The sequence below is a fragment of the Lactuca virosa genome, chromosome 7 (genome assembly GCF_052849685.1).
Source record: "Lactuca virosa cultivar CGN04683 chromosome 7, Lactuca_virosa_CGN04683_v6, whole genome shotgun sequence".
NCBI lineage: Eukaryota > Viridiplantae > Streptophyta > Magnoliopsida > Asterales > Asteraceae > Lactuca > Lactuca virosa.
The window spans coordinates 74359955-74383992 of NC_136432.1; the positions used below are offsets into that span (position 1 = coordinate 74359955).

Genomic DNA, 24038 nt, shown 5'->3' on the forward strand with positions numbered 1-24038 from the left:
CTTGACCGAGAACCAATTTTTTTGAATGAAACATATTTTAAATGGCCAAAATAAATGAAATTAATTGAGAAAATAATTTTTAATTTGTTATTATCAAATATTTTCTCACTTGGCCAATTTTGTGCAGATAAAATGGCAAGTCTCAAAGTTGCAGAAAGTCACAATGTGTCCATCCTTCTTGATGATCCTCTAGTAGCATACAACGAGTTCAAATCAATGATGTACATGCTAAGGGAATGCTGCATCTCAACTGCACTGACCTGGAACCCCATCATTTATCTGAACCTGATCAATAAATTCTAGAGATCTGCAAGTGTCAAGAATGGAGACAATGGATCAGTGAAAATTGAAGCTTCTGTCAGCGGACGTAAAGTTGTTATCTGTGAGCAATTCATCAGAGATATCTTGAAGATTGATGACAAAGCTGCTTACCCGACTGACATCGATCTAAGAATTGTTGATGAGTATCTCGAGAAGATGGGATATGAAGGAGTCTTTCCACGAACCCTGAAGAAGCTGTTACCTCATTACTGGAGGTTTCTAGCCCACGTTTTTGTCAACTGCATATATGGGAGAAAGGGTGGTTCAGACGAAATATCCTCGAGAAATACTCAGGCGATTGTTGCATTGGCTGCCTGGATTGACTTCAACTTTTCAAGGTTTATCTTGGAGGAGATGGTTACTAATGCTAACAAGAAGTCGAAGGATCAATTCCTGCTCTATCCAAGATTTATTCAAATCTTCATCAACAACCTATTTCCCGATCTGGTCAAGACAGGAGAAATTCTTGACATGAAAGCTTTCGGACCAAACACTATGAGCCTAATCAAGCAGAACCGTAAAGGGAAAATCACGTTCCAAGGGAAGTACCCTGTCGTGAAATTTGGAAAGTTTACTGAGTTGTCAGACTCTTCAGAATCCCATGGGTCGTCTGAACAAATATCAACTGATCAAGCATTGTCAGAACATGCAAATGTGAATGACGATGTTATCGATGCATCAGACCATGAGGAAGAAACTATTGCTCCGTTCACCATTGTTGCTGAAGAGCATGATCTCACAAACGTGGCGGTTCAGAGTAACTTCAGTGAGGGAACTACATAAGAATTTACTGAGACCGAAGGAGAAGGAGAGGATGAGTATGAGAATCTTGATCTATCTGGTTATGACAGAGATGATGTTTCGATGCATTTTACTAGACTTGAGCACCCTTTGCCAAATGAAGACCTCGATGACTTCCTCAAAGATATCGATGATGGTGCCAATCCAACACCGGAGATAAGGGAGAAAGCTGATGATCGAGAAGTTGAGCCTCCGGTTACTGTTCAAGCGGCTGATTCATCAACTCATATGGACACATCATCAGGGATTCCTCCCCTTGATAATGTGGTTCCTACATCCGAGCCAATTACAAGTGATACCCAGACAGTCTTGACCTCCCAGCCCCCAATGAAAAGACGCAGAATTGATCCAAGGGTGAGAATAATTTTTCCTGATCAAACTCAAAACACAGAGACTCCTCCATCTACAACAGTTGCCCCTACCTCATCTGTACCCATTCAAGAGAATCCCAGCTCTATCCATGAAGCTGGTGGTTCGTCTGCTGGCCTGAGATCGTCTCCTCCAAGGCCTTATCATGATGCTGTCTCTGAGAGACTAGTCATTCATCTGGCCCAGCAATCAAGTCCAACTCACTCCTCACGCGGAAAAGGAATATCCTTTGAGGAAGGTATATCTGGAGATGATGATGACTCAGTGCTTGAGCTGAGAAAGGAGATTGGTGTGCTGAACCAGAAAAATATCGAGCTTGATATTAAGGTTGCAGACCTTCAAACTGAGAACGTCAAGCTAAATATTCAAGTTGCTGATCTTCTTGAAGCTAAAGCTCTGAAGACAAAGCAGATCACCGATCTTCATACGCATTTTGGTTTGTTGACCGCCAGCTATTATGACTTGAAGAAGAAGTTAGAAGAAGAATTTGGTGAAAAATTCAAATCATCTGTCGATGAGCCAAGGGTCTATCTTCCCAATCAAGACGCTCCCATGGTTCCTCCTCCTACAAGAACAACCACGATTGTCAATCGTTTTGACAAAGAACCAGCGCAGGCTCTAAATGTCGTGGCGTTAAAACGTGCTAAACTAGCCAAGTCTACTGAAAAGGGTCAATTTTTGTTCAAGAAGAGCTCGGATCAGAATACTCCCGGGGATCAACCAAACATCACCTTTATAGATCTTGGAGAAAATCGCTTCAGAGACGTTTATGGTGATAGGTTAGGGATCATCTCATGGGGATTCCATGACTCTCTGAAAATGTGGATCGTAAGAAGGAAGAGTGGCAATACCGAATTGTATACAGATGCTCACGATTTCAACTCTTGGACCAGGGTTGATCTCACTGAGTTGTCTAAAGCCCCTTTTGCAAATCCATCAAATGAACCCAAGGCGACACAGTTCAAGTTATTTTTGGAAAATCAAGTGGCAAAGGGCTTTCCCTCAATGAAGACTGCAGAGTCTATCATCAAGATATACCCAAGTGTCATTGATCCCCAAACCAATCAGCCTCTTCGGTCTGTGATGTGGCCTGCTACTAATCAAGTAAAGCAGATTCCTATCCTTCAGAACCATCCAGATGGATCTCTAAAATCCATGCAATACTGGGTGTTTGATGAAATTACAGCTTCCGTTGTCATCAAACTTGAACATGGATGTATTTGTTTGTTTGACAAGAGGGATCTGCTACAGTTTAGAAAGTGGGATATACATGAGCTTTCTCATCATCAGATCAAGGTGGCTGAAGACCTTTTTGAGTCTGCTGCTAAGGAGTACACTTCGATGGTTGCTGATATTATTCAAAAGGAGATGTGGAATGGAGCCATGGGAAAGTCAGACGTGCTGGTGGTTGACAAAGACTGAATTCATGCTAGCACCAAACCAAGGGGGAGATTGAAGGGCCAATATATTTGGTTTGGGCTAGGCAACAGTATATAGATGAGTTAGGGCATTTGTCATTGTATTTTGGAGTCTTTTGTGTGTAGTTGATGTTTTCGGTCTAGGTCAGTGTTCTCGGTTGGAAGTGACCGAAAACAGGCTTTCGGTATGCTGACCGAAACCTGTTTTCGGTCCTCATGGGTATATATAGGCTGTCAGGTTGTCAGTAGTATGTTGTTGATCCACAGTTGTTCACTGCTAGTTTTCGGTCCATTGAGTTGTATCAGACGGTTTCATGTGTTAATCGTATGCAAGCTCAATTTCATTTCATCTTCTACTCGATTTCTTCTTTGTTTTCATTTGCTTGATTGATCATTGGTGAAGATCCTTCCATCAAGGACCTTACTTGAAAGTCCCCAAATCTGCTTGTGTATCAATCAGATCCGTTTGATGGTGCGGAATCCCAATCAAACGTATGATTTCAGATCTAATAGAATAGAAGGAGAAGAAGAAGAAGATGAATCTATGATGTATTCAATGAAATGATTGATGCTCTATACACATAGTTCACACACACTCTCTTCTCTCTCTAGTTTCTCTCACACCTTAGAATACACACACTTAAGCTCCTTGGCTCTTCCCTTACATGCACTCCTCACCCTATATATATATGGACCTAAGGCCAAGCCCAAAATACAAATAATCCAATGCTAGACCGAAAACACATGGGTTTTCGGTCCAAGCTACAATTAATCCTATACTATTTTCGGCCCAAATAATAAAAACAATAAATGCTTAGAAAATCAAAGTATAAACCATATTTTTGACCCAACAGATACTTTCAGTGGTAGGTAAAACTACCTTATTGAAATTAGTTCTTGGTAACCTTGAAATTTTTTTTGTGTCCATTTTAAAACTCAAAACATGATTATCAACATGTTGGAGTGTTTGGGATGTGGTTACTTTCGAGGTGGAGATATGTGTGATACAAAAATGTAAGGTTAAATAGAGATTTTTGTTGTTGTGAAAGCTTATAAAGGTTTGGGAATTGGGAGCTTATTGTTCGAAATAATACACATATTCACAACAATTGGTAATATACTATTTATGTTAAGGTCCATTAGGGTTACACAGAAGAAAATTTTAAGCAATATTTGATAAAAGAGAAATAATGAGGATTTAGTTTTTAAATTTATTAGTCATTAGTAAATGAATAGAAACTTGTAAATCCTTAAGGTTTTAAAGTGAAAGATAGTTGCTTAGTGAACAAACAATTGTTTTAATGAAACCCTAATGTCACTCCTATATATAGGAGTGGAAAATTTGGCCTTGGACCCCTAAGGGAATCCCATAGCTGTCTTCCCCCTCTCTTCCCCTCTCTACTCATAGCAACCCACTTAGGTTTAAAAGGTTCGTTAAGTTGATTTGGTTTACAAGGTCCGTAAACCCGATCAGGTTTACACAGTTTGTCTACCCAAGCGAGTTTACTCATCTACAAGGTATGAAAGAAAGAGTAGAGAATTGCCATGCTTTGCAAGGATCTCTGTGTTAGGCGCATCTATGAAAGAGGCATGCTGGTTTGGACTTGCAACATTCTCTCTCTTTCAAACGCATGCAGGTTACAAAGGACTACCACGGTATAAGTTCTTTATCTCTTTTTATATTGTTTAGTTTCTTAAGATTGTTTGAACTTTTGATCCTTTTTTGAGTTATGGTGTTTATTTTTATTGCTTCTAATGTGGCTCTATGGATTGGTTTGTATCCCCATAACCCAACTATGGTATTAGAGACACTTGTTCAGATCTTTAACACTCTGTTTTCCAATTTTTTTGTGTTAACCTGTTTACATGAAAGCGAATTTATTGGATCAAGCCACTATGGTTTTAATTTTTTTAATAAACCTTTTTACAACTGAAAATCGACATTAGGTTTTAGTAGAAACTGTTTCCACCCAGTATTCGACATGCATCTAAATCAAATTAATAAAGTTTCATGAAAATTTGATGTTTTTACAAAAAATGATTATCACGTTGTTTGTTAGTTTAAATTATTTAATTCTAATTATTAAAAGTCATACTTAGACATTGTTATTTAGATGATCTCTTGCATGTGAGATCATGAAAACAATTTTATTTCAACTTGCTTTCAACTTTATGGTTATTTATTTAATATAAATGTTGAAATATAAGTTCGAAATAATTGTTTGTTTTGAATTTTATGTATCCGATACACCGAGCCATGGATTGACCTATGTGTTTTTTAAATGGTTGTGTTTTGTGTTGGATTAGTGTCTAAGCGCGTAACTATATTTGGTATGTACTTGACCCGGTTGTGCATGGTCCTTTTGGGTTGCCTTCACCAAAGCAACTTGACAAGGTAATTTAAAGAAAGAGAGAGGATATTATGGTTTATTAATATATTATAAGAATAATATATTACAGGAGAAATCATATTTATTTAATTAGTATTAGTCATAAATTAATTAGGAATTAATTTGGTGACTAAAAGAGATTAATTAAATAAAGGGGAATAAACTGTCAAATGTGTGATAGTTGAGTTTTGGGCTGGGAAACCTAATGGACTAAGGGGGAAAGAAATTATGATGAAGGATCATCATATTTTCGTCCAAGGCCTTGTTCCAGAAGGTTCCTTGGGCTGCTTGGTGAATAAGTTGTCCATTAGGGTTTAGACTGAAACCCTAGCAGCCTACAGTATAAATAAGACCCCTAGCCTTCAATTTTCGGCGACTTGCTTTCCAAGAGAAACCCTAGGCCGAAATTAAGCATCCTCCCTCCTCTCTCATAGTTGCCTTCTTGCTTGTGGTGTTTGTAAGCCATTAGAGGAGTTATAATTGTGACTCTAAGCTCCAAGAAAGAAGATTCAAGCTTCCATTGAAGAGGTAAACATCTAGATCTGATGTTATATGTTAATTTCGAGATTATGTATGCTAGATTAGGGTTTGTAAGTCTTGGATTCATTGCATGTACAATAGAGAAACCTAGATCCAAGCATTAGGGTTTGTATGAGCACATAAGATTGTTCTTATGTATAAAACCCATCAGTGGTATCAGAGCCTTGATTGGTTTCTGTTGTATGGATGCTTTGTGTGTTTAACATGCTAAAAATCATTTTTCTGGCTTCTGTTCGACTGGACTCGGCGAGTCACTTCATGGACTCGGCGAGTCAGCCCAACTCGGCGAGTCCATGAGTGACTCGGCGAGTCGGATCGTCAGACAGAGGCAATATCAGGATTTCTTGCTGTTTTTGCTATGGAATAGTTACCTAATCTGTTTTTACTGGTAAAATTCAAATTTTAATGATTTTGTGAGACTATCCTTGCCAAAAACAAAAGATATTTACCAAATTAGATAATAAATTCCTTATATGATTAAAATTGATTATTTGAATTAATTGGATAACTTATCTTACAAGAAATTGAATTAGGTCAAATATAGATAATCACTAAATTAATTGTTTGATTTATATTATTTGTTATTTGATCCCTTGTGTTTTGAAAAGTTCAAAACTTGTCCTCAAGTTTTGAAATTTAATTTTTGTGATTAAAAGTTTAATTTTGAATGATTTAAATTTCAAACCCTTAGAATTTTACAAGTTTAAAATTCAACACTATACTATTATATTATTACAAGATTAATAAATATATATGTATAAGAATAAGCTAGTCTTATCGCTAGTAGGCCTCATTCACGAAGCCAGTCTATAAGGTGGGTATAAGGTTGCTGCCTATAAAATGGCGCTTAATGGGTGTACACTCATACTCACCGCTTGCTTGACTGGTGGAGGGTCGTTAGCCGAACGGATAGGATAGGGCACTTAATTCCTCATTATAAGTATAATGAATATTGCAAAGTAACTACAATGTTTTTCAAATTCCCAATCTTAGTTACTTTAGGGTAAAATGTGAAAATTGATGCTATTCCATGGAATTACACTTTGTACCCTTGTCAAACGTTAGTGGAGCGTGCGTGGCTAACCGGCACACTAATTTGGGATTGACATTGGTGGCGAAGGGTGGCTCGATGTTTATCATAGATCAATGGAGCGTGCGTGGATAACCAGCACATTGATTAGGTGATAGAGACATTGAGTGCACCATGTTGATTCGCATGGTTATTCACAACTTGTTTGCGATCCTCGGCATCCCAGTCGCAAATTTGAAATGCATATCGAGATTTAAACATGCCATTGAAATGTTCAATGAATCTCAAAAGAAATCTAGGAATTTTCAAATACATTTAAAACTTAATCTCTTTTCGTTTTTCATGGTGAAAATTAGAGAATCGTCATTCACTTACCTTCAAATTATTTACTTTTAGATTACGGCATCCCTTTTCTAAGTTGTAAATAATGTTGTTGGATCCTAGCCCTAATTTCTCATTTGGGTGTTTTATTGGGTATTCATTTCTAATCAAACTTTGTTCCTTTCTATTTCAGATGTCTAACGCAAACGCAAACAACAACGCTTATGAGTCATTCTCGCTGATGAACTTATGTCAAAAGGTGACATTTGATGGGTCGAATTTCAACGAGTGGATGAGATACATTCACATGATAACTCGCTACGAGGATAAAGAATATGTCCTCGATGAGAAACTGGAAAAGATCAACCCAAAAGTTGCTACTCCTGAAGAAATGGCTGCCTTTGAGACCCACGAGCGTGATGCTACGAAAGTTCATTGCATCATGCTGGCCACCATGAACCTCGAACTCCAAAAGTCCTATGAGGACATTTATCTATATGAGATGCACCAAGATTTGTTGGACAGGTACCACCAAAGTGCGAGGCAAGAGCGCTATGAGATCATTACCAACATGATCACCGCTAGGATGGGGAGTGGAGAATCTCTAACCGCCCATTTGCAAAGGATGCAAAGGTATGTTGATCGTCTTCTCAAACATAATGTTAAGTTTGATGAGGATTTGGCTATCGATATCATCCTCCACTCCTTGCCTTCTTGCTACAACCAGTTCAGAATGACCTACCATATGAACAAGGAAGAGGTCACCCTGAGTAAACTTCAAGGGCTCCTGAGGATTGCTGAGAGCAACCTCAAGGACAAATCTATTGCATCATCCTCTACTGTAGCTGCTCCTATGTTGGCAATTGGCCAAGGAAAGGGTAAAAAGAGGAAGGCTCCTTCTAAGAGCCACCAAAAGGGTAAGACCCAAGATGGTTCCTCTTCTAGTAGGACCAAAGCAGGTTCTGTTAAGCCCTCTTCTGACCCCAAGCAAGCAGAGTGCTTCTACTGCCACCAGAAGGGCCACTGGAAATGAAGCTGCCCTAAATATCTGCAAGATATTAAGGATGGGAAGATAAAGCCCACCTTTGCAGGTATGTACTCAATTAAATCTAATAACTCATCACTTGCTACTTCATGGGTCCTTGATACTGGATGTGGTTTCCACATTTGTTCTGATTTGCAGGGGCTAAGAAAAAGTAGGGAAGTGGAGCATGGGAGAATAAACTTGGTCATGGGAAACAAGAGTTCGTCACCAGTAACCAAGATCGGAGTTTATTCTTTAGTGTTGAGTAATGGGTTAGGACTAGATTTAAATAATTGTTGCTATTCGCCAGATATGGCAAGGAACATCATTTCTTTTCATGGATTATATAGACAAGGTTTCAGATATTCATTTGATAATGGCAATGGTTCTATTAATGTTTATTTGAATGGTGTTTTTATTTCAATGCATTACCTTGTAACGGGATTTATGAATCTGTGTTGATTGTAGATAATTTAGGAAATGATTTCTTGAATATTGATTCGTCCAATAGTTTGGACAAAGCATGCTTGTGGCATTGTCGCCTTGGCCATGTTAACAAGAAACACATAGCCCAACTCCAAAAGGATGGAGTCTTCGAGTCATTCGACCTTAGGGACGATGACGTGTGTGAATCTTGTTTACTTGGGAAGATGACCAAGTCACCCTTTACTGGCACATGTGAAAGGGGTGAGGGTGTATTGGATGTCATACATACTGATGTATGTGGACCCTTTAGATCCACCACAAGGGATGCTTGTCGCTTCTACGTGACTTTTACAGATGATTATAGCAGATATGGATATATCTACTTAATCAAGCAAAAGTCAGAAACCTTTGAAAAGTTCAAAGAGTTTAAGAATGAAGTAGAGAATCAGTTGGGAAGGAAAATCAAGATGCTTTGATCTGATCGAGGGGGAGAGTACCTAAGTCTTGAGTTTCACGACTATCTAAAAGAATGCGGAATAGTTTCGCAATTGACGCCTCCTAGAACGCCACAATTGAATGGTGTGGCTGAGAGACGTAATCGAACCTTGTTGGACATGGTTCATTCTATGATGATTTGTGCTTCGTTATAAATCTCATTCTGGGGGTATGCCTTAGAGACTGCCTCCCATATCCTTAACTTAGTTCCCACCAAGAAGGTTGCCAAAACACCTCACGAGATGTGGACAGGGAAAGCTCCCTCGTTAGCACATATCAAGGTTTGGGGTTGTGAAGCTTTCGTAAGAAGAGAGACTCACGACAACCTAGAACCTCATAGTGAGAAGTGTTATTTCATTGGCTATCCACAGAAGTCTTTTGGCTATATCTTCTATAGACCAAGTGAAAATGTTGTCTTTGTTGCTAGGAGAGGGGTTTTCAGAGAAAGAGAACTCATAAGTCAAGGAGACAGTGGGAGTCAGATTGACCTTGAAGAGCTTCAAGAGTCAGGAGATGAAGGAACCTCTGACACTGGCGTTCAACTTGAGGAGGAAACTCCTGTTGAACCAATTGACCAGTCCTTACCTCTTAGACGTTCGAGTAGAGTTATTGTTCCACCCCAGTTTTATGGTTTCCATATTACTACTGGCGGGGATACGTTTATTAGTGATAATACCCTAATAAATCTGGATGAACCTAATAGCTACAAGGAAGCCATGGTAGGCCCGGAATCTGCTAAATGGAAAGAGGCAATGGACAGCGAGATTCAGTCCATGTATGACAACCAAGTTTGGAATTTGGTTGATAATGCACCAGGTCATAAGACAGTCGGGTGCAAATGAATCTTCAAGAAGAAGACAGACATGGATGGGAAAGTGCACACTTATAAAGCGTGATTGGTCGCGAAGGGCTTTACTCAAACTCCTGGAGTTGACTATGATGAGACCTTCTCGCCAGTTGCTAAGATAAAGTCTACTAGGGTAATGCTAGCAATAGTTGTGTTTCATGACTATGAAATATGGCAGATGGACGTTAAAACTGCTTTCCTTAATGGGAAGTTGGCAAGCTTGAGAAATCAGCCATAGGGTTTTGTCGATGCGAAGCATCCCAATAGAGTGTGCAAGCTTGAGAAATCCATTTATGGATTAAAAGAAAGCATCTCGCAGATGGAATCTTTGTTTTGACGAGAAGGTCAAAGAGTTTGGTTTTCTGTGAAGTGAAGATGAGTCATGTGTGTATGTCAAGGCCAGTGGGAGTATAGTGAGCTTCCTCGTATTGTATGTCGATGACATACTACTCATAGGAAACGATATCCCAACCTTGCAGGAGGTCAAGTCCTGGCTTGGGAAGTGTTTCGCTATGAAGGACCTCGGAGAAGCTGCATATATTCTGGGAATAAGGATAGTGAGAAACAGAAGTAAGAGACTGATAGGACTCAGTCAAGATACATACTTGGAAAAGGTACTAAAGCGTTTTAGTATGGAAAATTCCAAGAAAGGGGAGTTGCCAATTCAATGCAATACCAAACTGAGTAAGACTCGGAGCCCGAGTACAGAGGCAGAGATAGCTGATATGAGCCGAGTACCTTTCGGTTCCGCAGTTGGCTCGATTATGTACGTTATGACCTGTACTCGCCCTGATGTGGCCTTCGCTTTGAGCATGGTCAGCAGATATCAAGGGAACCCTGGTAGAGCACATTGGATTGCTGTCAAGAATATTCTTAAGTACCTACCAAGGACCAAGGAATGGTTTCTAGTCCTCGGTGGGAGTGATGACTTAAGGGTGCGAGGGTACAGTGACGCTAGTTTTCAGACGGTCGGGATAATTACCGATCGCAGTCGGGCTGGGTCTTTACCCTGAACGGAGGAGCAGTGACTTGGAAAAGTTCCAAGCAAGAGACCGTAGCTGATTCAACTTGCGAATCAGAGTACATTGCGGCAAGCGAGGCGTCAAAGGAGGCTATATGGTTGAAGAACTTCATTGGAGACCTTGGAGTTGTGCCATCCATAAAGGAGCCCATGGAAATTTTCTGTGATAATGAAGGAGCGGTTGCCATGACCAAGGAACCAAGGGATCATGGCAGATCTCGACATATCGACAGGAAATACCATTTTATTAGACATCGGGTAGAAGAGGGACTCCTCGTTGTGAAGAGGGTATCGTCGGAAGATAACCCAACAGATCCCCTTACGAAGGGACTGAGTAGGGTCAAGCATTTGAAGCACGCTAAGAGCGTTGGGCTAAAGGACGATATTAGTTTGGATTAGATAGGTAGGAAACTTGTAATGGATAATTTTGTATTCAACATTTGATGATTAAATAAAGGTGTGTTATTTATAAGAAAGTTACTATCTTGTGTTGATTATTTATCTATTGTTTCGATTTTGCATGTTTTGACTTCCTGAATAATAAGATTGTTCGAACGGTCCACAATCGCTCATATGTTGGAAGTAGATATGAAAGAAGATTGTCATGAATTTGTTTGTGGATTGTCTAAAAGGTTTTCGACATAGCAAAAGTTTGCTACAAAGTTTATGAGTGCTTATGAAATATGTTTTGAGCATTGGAATAAACCCGCACTTGCTAGTATCACTTCATGAAAGTTATAACAAGTGATCGCAAGATGATAATATCATATAATCTTTAAACCTAGAGATATGGTTGTTGTTTGCTAGTTGATTATACATTGATAATGCGAAAACGCATCAGTAACTTGATGTTATAAAACACATTATTGTGTGTGACTTAGCTAGTAAATGATAAAAGCATATAAGTCGAAGTTTTTCTGTACATTTTATTCTATGAGAATAAAAGCGATATCTTGGCCACTCGATGATTTAGTTTGACTTATGTGCCGGGCCTGGTCAGGATGAAGTTGATGTGTTCAACTAAATTCTATGTTGAATAAATCAGAGATCGAGAAACAAAATGCTAGACAACAAGTATTGTCAGCATGATATCTAGAACAGAGGATTATACGATCCCTTATCTGAAGGACAGGATTTTTGATCAGAGTTGACAGAAGCGTATAAGAGCTACGATTGCTAACCGGATCCTGAAGTCATATGTGAGATATAGTTACTAGACTTATCCAAGTGGGAGACTGTTGGATTAGTGTCTAACCCCGTAACTATATTTGGTATGTACTTGACCCGGTTGCGCGTGGTCCTTTTGGGTTGCCTTCACCAAAGCAACTTGACAAGGTAATTTAAAGAAAGAGAGAGGATATTATGGTTTATTAATATATTATAAGAGTAATATATTAAAGGAGAAATCATATTTATTTAATTAGTATTAGTCATAAATTAATTAGGAATTAATTTGGTGACTAAAAGAGATTAATTAAATAAAGGGGCATAAACTGTCAAATGTGTGATAGTTGAGTTTTGGGCTGAGAAACCTAATGGACTAAGGGGGAACGAAATTATGATGAAGGATCATCATATTTTCGTCCAAGGCCTTGTTCCAGAAGGTTCCTTGGGCTGCTTGGTGAATAAGTTGTCCATTAGGGTTTAGACTGAAACCCTAGCAGCCTACAGTATAAATAAGACCCCTAGCCTTCAATTTTCGGCGACTTGCTTTCCAAGAGAAACCCTAGGCCGAAATTAAGCATCCTCCCTCCTCTCTCATAATTTCCTTCTTGCTTGTGGTGTTTGTAAGCCATTAGAGGAGTTACAATTGTGACTCTAAGCTACAAGAAAGAAGATTCAAGCTTCCATTGAAGAGGTAAACATCTAGATCTGATGTTATATGTTAATTTCGAAATTATGTATGCTAGATTAGGGTTTGTAAGTCTTGGATTCATTGCATGTACAATAGAGAAACCTAGATCCAAGCATTAGAGTTTGTATAAGCACATAGGATTGTTCTTATGTATAAAACCCATCATTTTGATCTTTATGACCTTCATGTCATTTATTTCTATTATGTAATAAGAAAATTTCCCTCTCACATTGTCACGTAATAGTTTAGTTACGAAAATTGTATTAGAATAGGAAAACTTTATGTAATGAAGAACGAAGACACAAGCTGGGGATCTTGGAGTTTTAGAGTCTCGTGGAGTTTAAGCTAGCATCAAGAGTTGGTAGGTGATGAATTGAGAGATTTTAATATGTCCTTAATTTCACTTGTCTTAGATTTGATTGATCATATGGGTGACACATAAGATCGAGGCCGGTGGTATCGTTATTCTCTTGTTTTTTTATGTATGTTTGCTTTAATTGTGAATTAGAACATGAAACTTAATATTATTAAAAGTTAAAAATAAAAAGAAGCTTTAATAGAAGTTATAACATAATCTTAAAATAAATTATTTCAAAAGGGAAAGTTAAAATATTTGAACTAAAATAAAGAAAATTTAGCAATTATAAAAATGAATTTTATAAAATGAATTTTAAAGGTTAAAAGGATCGTAGTTGTCGTGAAAAACACATGCTTCTTTACAATTCGTTGACTTGGGGATGTGCCTGAAGCCAATGCGTCAATTGGATTATAGTTGAGGTGATGTGATGCTTGCAATAACACAAGCATAACTTGGGTCAGGGATCGTGGGGGTTTTTGCATGGTTGATTTACCATCTAAGTTCATGATCAACGACAACCATATCATGAATTTGGATGAGTGTGGAAGAGATAAACATGCCATTTACATAAATCAATAAATCTCGATAGATCTAGGAGTTTCATTAAGACTGAAACTTTAAACAATTTGCTTACACAAATAACTTCTCGATGTTATTATTGCAATCCTATTCACATCATGGAGCGAAATATATGTCTTAGCCTCAACAAGATAATTTTGAATTGGGTAATTAATTTTTTAAGGAATATTTCAAACTATTTAAAAGTGTAACTTTTATTGATTGATGTTTACAAACTTCCACTACAAATTTTCACTGCTATAAAAACCTTTGAAAGGATAGCAAATTAGGGCCATTTGATCTTAACTAAATTCGTGACTTAAGAATAGCTCTCATGTATGAAAAGAATAAATATGAACTAGATAAGGTGTCTCTTGTGGTTTCTCCAACTATTGCATTTTAAGTTGTATGAAGAAGTAAATGTCAAGTGTACATCGTTAATTGATTGATTGAAGTGAAATGAAATTCAATTAGGTTGGGAGTTGACTATGTGTATTTGATTAATTATATAACAAGTACATACAATCAGTTCACTCTAATTTGGATATTAGCAACTTGAGAAGGGTCAAGAAGAAGAAAGTCAATTGCCCAAGGGTAAAGGTCGATTAAAGTTATAATACATAAGTCCAACCCCAATGCCAGGGAGAAAAGGAAGGATAACACTGAAACACATTTTATTAAGTCAATATTAATCCACCGTAAGGAACAGTACTAACAATGAAAGTTCTTTATGCCCAAGAAACATTATAAGATGATATTGATAGACAATATATGATCCTAAAGGGCCTACACTAGTGGGATAAAGGGCACCTAACCACTATGTATTATCTTTTGATGACCGTGGTGTATTCTCAATTTCTGTAAACAAGTTATAAGTCGATTACACAAGTTCGTCAAACTGGATGATTTGATCGAAAATCTGTTGTGATAAAGGTCACATAAAAAATAGAGAGCTGAGGCTGATACGAGATCAAACATGTCTATCAAACTTTGCTATTAGCGATCACATAGCTCTAGGAACTATATAGTAGAATATAATTGGTACTCGATATCTACCTAGTTAAATTCAAATGAATGATATAAAGGTCACCTAACCATTTATTTTTTTTGCAACTTGGATCCTAGATTTTGATAATTTAATGTTTTTAGAAACTTAAGGTTATTAGCTATTGAAGATTTAAATATGGAAAAAACTAAATGAATTTTGTAGATAAAAACAAAATCCAATCTCTTTACCATGCATCATCTTTCACTTGCTGAAATAATAACATTGTGAAACGCCCTATTCCTAAACCACTTGCTTTGAGCAGAAGACCTGAACATGAAACCTAGTGGATGCATCATTGTGTTGATGTAGATGTTTCTAACATCATACCGGGAACAATTATTCCGGATTGCCATGAAGTCTTGGATAACGTAGATGTATATATGTTGTTCCTACATGATAAGTAGATATTCCGACAATACAATGATATTTGTTTTAAGCCAGTTCAAACAATGGAATAATGAAAGGCTAAAAATAATCATCTTGTGTGATCTAAGAGACCCATTATTTCATGGAAAGGACACCTTTAGACCCAAAAATCCATAAGGGTCCATAGATATGGATCTTGTTTCTTCTGTGGAGAAACAGAACACTAGAAGGGGAACTGTCCCTCTTATCTGAAAAGAAAATCTGGAGAGACTAGTACTTTAGGTATCTACTAGATAAAACTTATAAATTTCATATACCACTCAATTACTTGGTACTTAATGTTAATATGATATTGTTAAATGGCTCGAAAATATTCAAGAAGAGTGAGCACAAGCAAGTTGGAACTTCACTCTCGGAGTTTAGTTTATTATTTATGATTAGAACATAAATTAATTGTATTATAAAACAATATTTCTATTGGAACAATGTATGTTTTAATTTAACTTGTCTAAATAGATGTCTCGATTAATTTATTAAATGACTGATTATTTACTTAAACGTTTTTCATAATGGTTACCTTAATATTCTTTAATTATTAAATTGTGTTTGAGAACTAGATCTCTTAAGATAATTATATAGTAAATATCAAAGTTTTCTAAATAAACAAGTTCTATATGCAAACATTTTTTACTCAAACTTGATTTGACTCAAATTTAAACATATTCCAACTTCAAGAAATGGAGTTTTAAAAGCAAATAATGTAGTTTATTTGGCATATGTGAATCTTATTTATATATTAAATATTGCTAATGATGTTCTCACTATATTGTACACAACATAATTATTAAGGACTATACACTCTGATGTATGACATTCCTTTCTAATGAATGTCTAGATTTTGTACATGAAACTTAATCAACTTTATTTAACAACTAAAGTCATTGTAATTATTTTTTACATGTTAAAAGATAATTGTGAAACCTTTGTTGAAGTTTTGAAGTATAAAGTTGAGATACAAACCAATAGAACTGCATAAAGCCTTAGTGACAGTAATGGATGAATTAAGCCTCACTTGATATGATTTACTTTCTAAACGGTGGAAATTATCTTCCTTCACTTTTGGGATTATGATTTAATCTCTATCACTTGTAATTCGAATACAAACACCAACTAATGAGTAGATAGAACATTTTATAAGATTTAGTATGCAAAGGCTCGATCCTTATCTTACTTAATGTTTTGAGCATTTGAAACCTATGTTAAACTAAAACTTATTAACCCAAAATCTACTAAATACATATTTGTATAATACTCTAAAAGTTGCTTAGAATATTTACACAAACCCACCAAGAATAATTTCTCTTATTATTTTGAAAGTTGAATTGTCAAAAAGCAAGCTACTAATGACAAAACAAGTGGAGGCACATGGAGCTTGAAGTAGCTCAAGAACCATAAGCTGATGTAGCGACAGTTGGCACTAGTTTCAACAAGGAATTGTTAAAAATGAATAATAACTATTCATAAACACAAACTATTCGCATATATGGTTGAAATCATCCATAACATGAGAAATTTGGAATATCAAATTGATGAGTTCTTATTGATGGTTTCTAGAAAATCCATCAACTACCAAAATGCTATATCAGATATTAAATATGATAAATGACTTAGATCATGAACATTAAGATGTAATCCATGTCTAATAATCAAGTATGGACTTAATTAATCTTCTTCCATATAGCAAGGCTATAAGGACTAAGTAGTTGTTTTATAAATAATACAAACATGAAGATCTATACACATTTAGAAAGACTTATTGTTAAAGGCTTTAATCACATTCATGTCAATGACTATGATCAATCCTTTTCTCAAGTAGCTATGATTAGATCAACAAAGTCATTATTTACCATAACTACATATTCTGATTATGATATATGGAAAATAGATTTCAAGAAAAGCCACTTTTCTTATTAGACACCTACTTGAAAATGTGTATATAACTTAGCATGGAGGTTTTATTAATCCAGGTTATCCTGATAAAATGTGTAGGCCTTAAGATCCATTTGTGGATATATATATATATATATATATATATATATATATATATATATATATATATATATATATATATATATATATATATATATATATATATATATAAAAGAAAACATCTCAAAGTTCGGAATCGACATTTTAATATTAAAACACAAGGTATGCTTTTATATCAAAATGAAGAAAACATGTGTGTACTAAGAAATAGTGGGAGCAATAGTGATATTCCTAATCTTGTATGAATGAGACATACTTAATCATGAGAAACTACATTATGACTATGCAAGGCTCTTTCGCCTTGACTTGTAAAGTGTTTCTAAGATGAAAGACTTAGGAAAGACAAGATACATTCTCAGAATGTAAAATCTACAGAGATAGATAAAGATGAATGTTAAAGTTTTAAAATCTTTTTCATATATTGTCGATATCTTTAAAGAGATCAACATACAAGATTCCTTTGGAGGATTCTTCTCATGGCCACATGACATTATTTTAAGCTACACTCAAGAGGACCTAACACATTAGTTTTTGCTAGATAAAATGATTTACTTTCTAATTTCTTGGAAAATGAATCCATCATTTATGGTAATTGTGTACAAGACTAGGTATATGATTATGCTATGAACATATCATAAGATATCAATTGAATACACGGGTAAGTCACTAGATGACTATGAGGACATTCTAAGAGTACTTAAGAAGAACTAAGATAATATATATGAGAAAATCAGTTTAGAAGCATATCTTCGTGTAAAGAGCTACACAAGATGCCAACTTTAAAAGAGTTAGATATAATTGTGAATTATAATTAGATTATGATTTTATTATGGAATGAAGAGTAGGTTTTGTTGGGATAAGGTCCAAGAAAAACATGATAGCACAATCTACTACAAAATAAGAATAAGCTGCTACTTTAGAAGATAAAATCAAATATCATTAAATGAATGAGTTCATAGAAAAACTATGTTGAGTTCTACCATTCAAGGATAACATATAAATCTTTTGTGACTTTAAGAGTATATTTAATCAAGCGAAGAGACTCTAAATCACATCAGAACACAAATAATAGTCTCGAGGATATTTAACTATACTTAGAATACAGTTAAATATGGAGAAGATAGTATTCACAAAATTCACACAAATTAAATTTAGTCAAGGCCCATTAATAAAGTCTTTCCTTTAAGCTTAATTATGAATGGTCACACTTCATCTATAAGACCTTGTTATTCTAAAAATGGGATTTGATTTGGATTTAGTATTTGGATATTGGATATTTGTGACAACCATTATTATATAATGTTTTGATATTTTAGGATGTGATCTTCATAATAATACTTTTTGTGTTCTATATTAACATGTTTAATACATGAATAATCTTATTATTCTAATGGTTCATAGTCAGTTATAAATGTGGGAGCAATTATGAAGTAAGACTAATATGAATTGGATTGGTTGACTCTCATTATATGAAAGTAGGCAATGGGTTGAAACCAATATTCATAGGTACATGTCAGAGAACTAGTATTGGATGGACCCGCATCTAGATCATCTCATGGATCACTATCATGAGTAATTCTTGATTAAAATGTAATATCTGTGTATCCTTAATACCTAAGATACAAAGTGGGACTTAAGTGTAGGGAATTGTATGCTTTGATGTGGTCAAACGTTGATCCTTAATCGAGTAGTTATAAAAGCCATTATCAGGTATAGTCTAAACTATTCAAGAGGCTTATGTACTCCAGATGGGATTTCTTCCTCTTATGTGTTGAGAGCTAGACATCTAATTTGCATTACCCAAAGTTGAACACAAAATGATATTGATTGCGATCCAAGTCTCACGTTCAAGAGGATATCTACAACAAAGAGATAACTAATATGGTCACCTTATACATCAATTATAGATTTAAGCTATTGGGAATTGGATGTTGATAGCATGGAACAAAGTCATATATTACTAGGGGCAGTGAAATGTTGCTAGATGTTCACCACTGTCTTTATCAATCTATGATGTTTCTTGTGCAACTAGGAGATTGAAAGATCTTTATGCCCAAGAAAGATTATATGATGATATTGCTAGATAATACTAGCAATAACTTGATGTAAATATATTATTTATAAGAATTTGATCCTCGATAAATATTTATATTTATGTATATTTCTTGTAATTAATTCGAAAATAATTATTTTATGAAAATAATATATTTCAATAAAAAGTATCAAATAAAATCATTAGATTTGATTTATAAAAGTCATATGTGTTATATAAACTAAAAGGTCTTTACTTTTTATAAAATATCTAGGATAGACTTTTATAAAATAAATGGAAGAGTGTTAAACACTTATACCCTCTCTCTTGCTTGTAAAACCGTGGACATCCCTCAAAGGAGGGGATGTGATGGTTGCTTGTTATTCTTTGATGTAGAGTACTCCCATACGTCTTAATTAAGTCACACATTCATGTCATAAATAAGTATGGGTCTTGAAAGCCTTTATGAGTTTATGTTTCTATATAAAAAAAGGAAGAATGCTTGAATTTTTTTGTCCTTTTAGAGACCCAAAAATGGTAGGTAGCTTCTTCATTCATCTTATCTCTCTTAAAGTGTTAAGATATTGCAATAAGAAGATGATACTTGCAAACTCTCTTTAATTCATTACTTGGGTTTTGACTTAAATATTAAGAGTGTTTTTTTGTTACAATAATCAAAACTAGCATCTTATCATGTTGAAGAACGATTGGTGTCTCTAGCTAAGGTGGAGTTCTAGTCTACATTCTTCATCAACTTCCAACCTCCCAAGAGGATCAAAGTATTCAAAGGTTGTAGCTCTTTTTTTTTCTATGGTTGTGTTAATCCTTCCATGCTTTTCAAAATGATCCCTGGTGGGTTAAAAAGAGAATTAAGTTTATTCATAATGTTAGACTTCCATTGTCCATTTTTAGTGTTTTTGGAAACCGGTTTTTGAGTAAAACCCAACAAAGAAAACATAGGTTCCCAAAATGTCTTAATAGGTTGAAAAGCTATAAACCAAAGTGTATAGCATGGTTGGATAATACCATAAAAGTATTACTTCTTTCCCATGAGTACTGGACTCATGATTTAGTATTTAAATTTACAACAATGTGTAGTGACTAAATAGAAGTACTATACATAGGATTAGGAATCAATTTACATTCTCTTGTTTTATATCTATGGTCTAGTGATTGAAATTACTCGTATAATGTTTCATGAGATTGTTATGACTTGTTTTATGTGAAAAATGTTTTGATATATAAAATTTCTTCTTGTTTGAAAGGAAAAAACTTAGTCTTGAAATTTATGAAACTAGTATAGTAATAAGAGTTCAATGATTGGTTCAAATACATCCAAAAAGTTTGGATGAAATGTATTTATGGAAGAATCTGCTTGATCACATGAATGAGAAAAGTATGGTCAAATATCCAGTTAGACATGATTTGAAAATCAACTTACCACAAGTCTTATGATCAATGCAAGTCTTATTTATCGAGATAGATGAATAAAGATTCACTTAGTTATGAAGGATTTTCTCATACTCATGTCATTGACTATGGTCCTCATCATACTCATGAAAATGACTGTGATCAAACCTTTTTCACATGTAGATGTGATTAGATCAACAAGGATATTATTTGCTATAAATTCATATTATTAATACGAGATATAGTAAATAGATTTCAAGAAAGACCGCTTTTCTTAATAGACATCTACTAGAAGATATCTATATAGATTAACCTGGAGATTTTCTTAATCCATGTTATCCTTACAAAATGTGTAGATCTTGAGATCCACTTGTGGACATAAAGCAAACATCTCAATATTGCAATCATCATTTCATATAAAACCACAAGGTGTGTTTTTATATCAAAATGGGTAGAACATGTGTGTTTACTAAGAACTAGTGTGAGCATAGTGAAATTCCTAATCTTGTATCAATAAGACATACTTAATCATTTGAAATCACATTCTGACTAAGCAAGGTCGGTTTCACCTTGACTCGGAAAGTATTTCGAAAATGAAAGACTTAGGAAGGAGAAGATACATTCTTGGAATGTAAAATCTATAAGGGATAGATAAAATGAATGTTAAAAGTTTCATATCCTTATAATATGTTGGCAATATCTTGAAAGGGATCAAGATACAAGATTCTTTTGGAGAATTCTTGGCATTGTCATATGGCACCATTTTGATCTAGCCTCAAAAGTACATAGCTCATTGGTTTAAACTAGATGAAATGATTTATATTCTATTTGCTTGGCAAATGAATTCATCATTTACGCCATATTATACATAGGACATGGTATTTGATCATGTTGTAAGCATGTCATAGGATACTAATTGAATACATGGTTAAGTCACTGGATGACTAAGAGAGCATTCTAAGAGTACTTTAGAAGAACTAAGAGAATGTATATGAGACAATCAGTTTAGAAAGAATCTTTATGGAAAGAGCTACACAAAATGTTAATTTCTAAATAGATATAAATAATTATGAATTATAATTGGATTTTGACTTCATTATGGAATGAAGGGTAAGTCTTGTTGAAATGAGGTCCAAGCAAAACATAATGACACAATCTACTACAAAATAAGAATACACTACTTTAGAAGTTGAATTCAAATATGATTGGATGAATGGGATCATTGAAAAACTATGTTGATTTCTACCATTCAAGGATCACATAGAAATATTTGTGACTTCGAGAGTATACTTAATCAAGCTAAGAGACTCTATGTCACGAAAGAACACCAATCATATTCTCTAAGATATATAACTATACTTATAGTAAACTTAAGTGTGGAGATCTATTGATAATTCACATAATTCACACAAATTAAATTTTGTCAGATCTATTGATAAAGTCATTCTTTTGAGAGAAGTATGAATGGTCACACTTCAGCTATAAGACTTTATTATTCTAGAAATGGGATTTGGATTTGGATTTAGTATTTAGATATTGGAACATTATAACAACAACTATTAGACAATGTTATGATATATTGGGATATAGTCATCACATTAATATTTGTGTTCTATATTAACATGTTTAATCCATTAATAATGTTATTATTCTAAAAGTTCGTAGTAGGTTATAATTGTGGGAGCATTTATAAAGTAAGACTAATATGAATTGGATTGGTTGACTCTCACTAGATGAAAGTTGGAAAGTGGTTGTAACCAAGATTCATAGTTACTTGTCAGAGAACTAGTATTGAACTGACCCGCATCAATATCATTTCATGGATCGCTATCATGAATGATACTTGATTAAAAGGTACTATCTTTCTATCCTTAACACCTGAGATACATAGTGGGACTTAAGTGTAGGGAGTACTATGCTTTGATATGGTCAAATGTTGTTCCTTAATCAGGCAATTATAAAAGCCATTTCCAGGTATGGTGTGAACTATGCAAGAGGCTTATGTAATCAAGATGGAATGTGTTCCTCTTATGTGTTGAGAGTTAGACATCTAAGGCACCTAACCAAAAGTTGAACGACTAATGAGATTGATCGCAATCTGTATTGTAACGCCCGGTTCCTGGTATGTATTTTACAAAGAATTATTCGTTTTTGAAAAGGGACTCAACGAGTTAGAGGCCCCAAACTCGTCGAGTAGGAATGTGATATCTTCTTGGACGCGGGACTTGATGTCTACTCGACGAGTCAAGAAGCCTCGACTCCACGAGTAGGTCTAACAAAGTGAAACCCTAATTTTTAGGGTTTGCACCCTATTTAAACACTTTATCTGGCCTCAACTATAACCTCCATCACCTCCAGACCTTAGTTACGAAACCTAAACCCATTGTGAGTATTCTTGAGCCATTGTTGTGTGTTCTTGGTGATTTTGAAGCTTGAGAAGGAAGAGGAAGCTTGGGCGTTCAAGAGGAAACAAGTAGATTCAGATTTTGTGCTCCATTTCCAGTTTATTTGAGGTATAAAGTCTATACCTTGACTATTCGTTTACTAGATCTCTTCATGGGGTAGTTTAGGGCCATTTGGAGCATATTATGGAACCATTCATGGATGCAAGCATGTTTTGGGATAATAACTTCATATCCAGGGTCTTTGAGGGACTCCGTGACATAAAGGTGCCAACTTTATGGCTATGGGAGTCCCATGCATCATATGAAACACTTTTTAGGGATTTTTGAGCTAAATAACCCATGCATGAATGTAAAGTTTGTAACTTTACGTGTTATATTGACCCTAGGAGCCCATATCTACGTTTTGGATGCATTATGCCTGATTAAAATCAATTGGATAGATTTCGACTTTGGGGGGGATGTGACGAGTCGTTCATACGAATCGGCGAGTTGAGTCGCGGTCCCCCCAACCTTTTCTGTTACTGAGTAAACCCGTTGAGTCTAGAAGATGACTCAGCGACTTGGCCATGGTTTGGGTTATGAAGATTGAGGAACTCGGCGAGTACAAGGAGGGACTCGGCGAGTTGTGGGTAAATGGTCCCGATTATGTTTTAAGGATGAACTCGACGAGTTCATGAAAGGACTCGACAAGTAGGATCGGGATTTCAGGGTTTTATGGATTATGGAACTCGACGAGTTGATAGACCAACTCAGCGAGTTGAGTCAACCAGTTAGGGACACGCACACTCCCCGTCAAGGATTTCAGGGGATGTGGTGCGCCATACTTCCACAGGGTGAAGGACCCCATCATGGCCAGGAGGTAGATTGCAGACATGGAGTCTGCTCAGTTGACGAGCTTCTGCCCTGAGGGGTTGAAGGTTCGGTATGCTATAGGACGTTTGAGGAACCGAGCTC

General features: G+C 35.6%; 1 protein-coding gene across 1 annotated transcript in view; it reads left to right on the forward strand.

Moving 5' to 3' along the window:
* Positions 1–1449: 1449 nt before the first annotated feature.
* Positions 1450–24038, forward strand: part of LOC145126778 (protein FAR1-RELATED SEQUENCE 5-like) — a 55503-nt gene continuing 32914 nt past the window's right edge. Inside the window, exon 1 of the mRNA XM_079062078.1 lies at positions 1450–1927. Coding sequence (XP_078918204.1) covers positions 1450–1927 — 478 coding nt within the window. The remainder of the gene's footprint in view (positions 1928–24038) is intronic.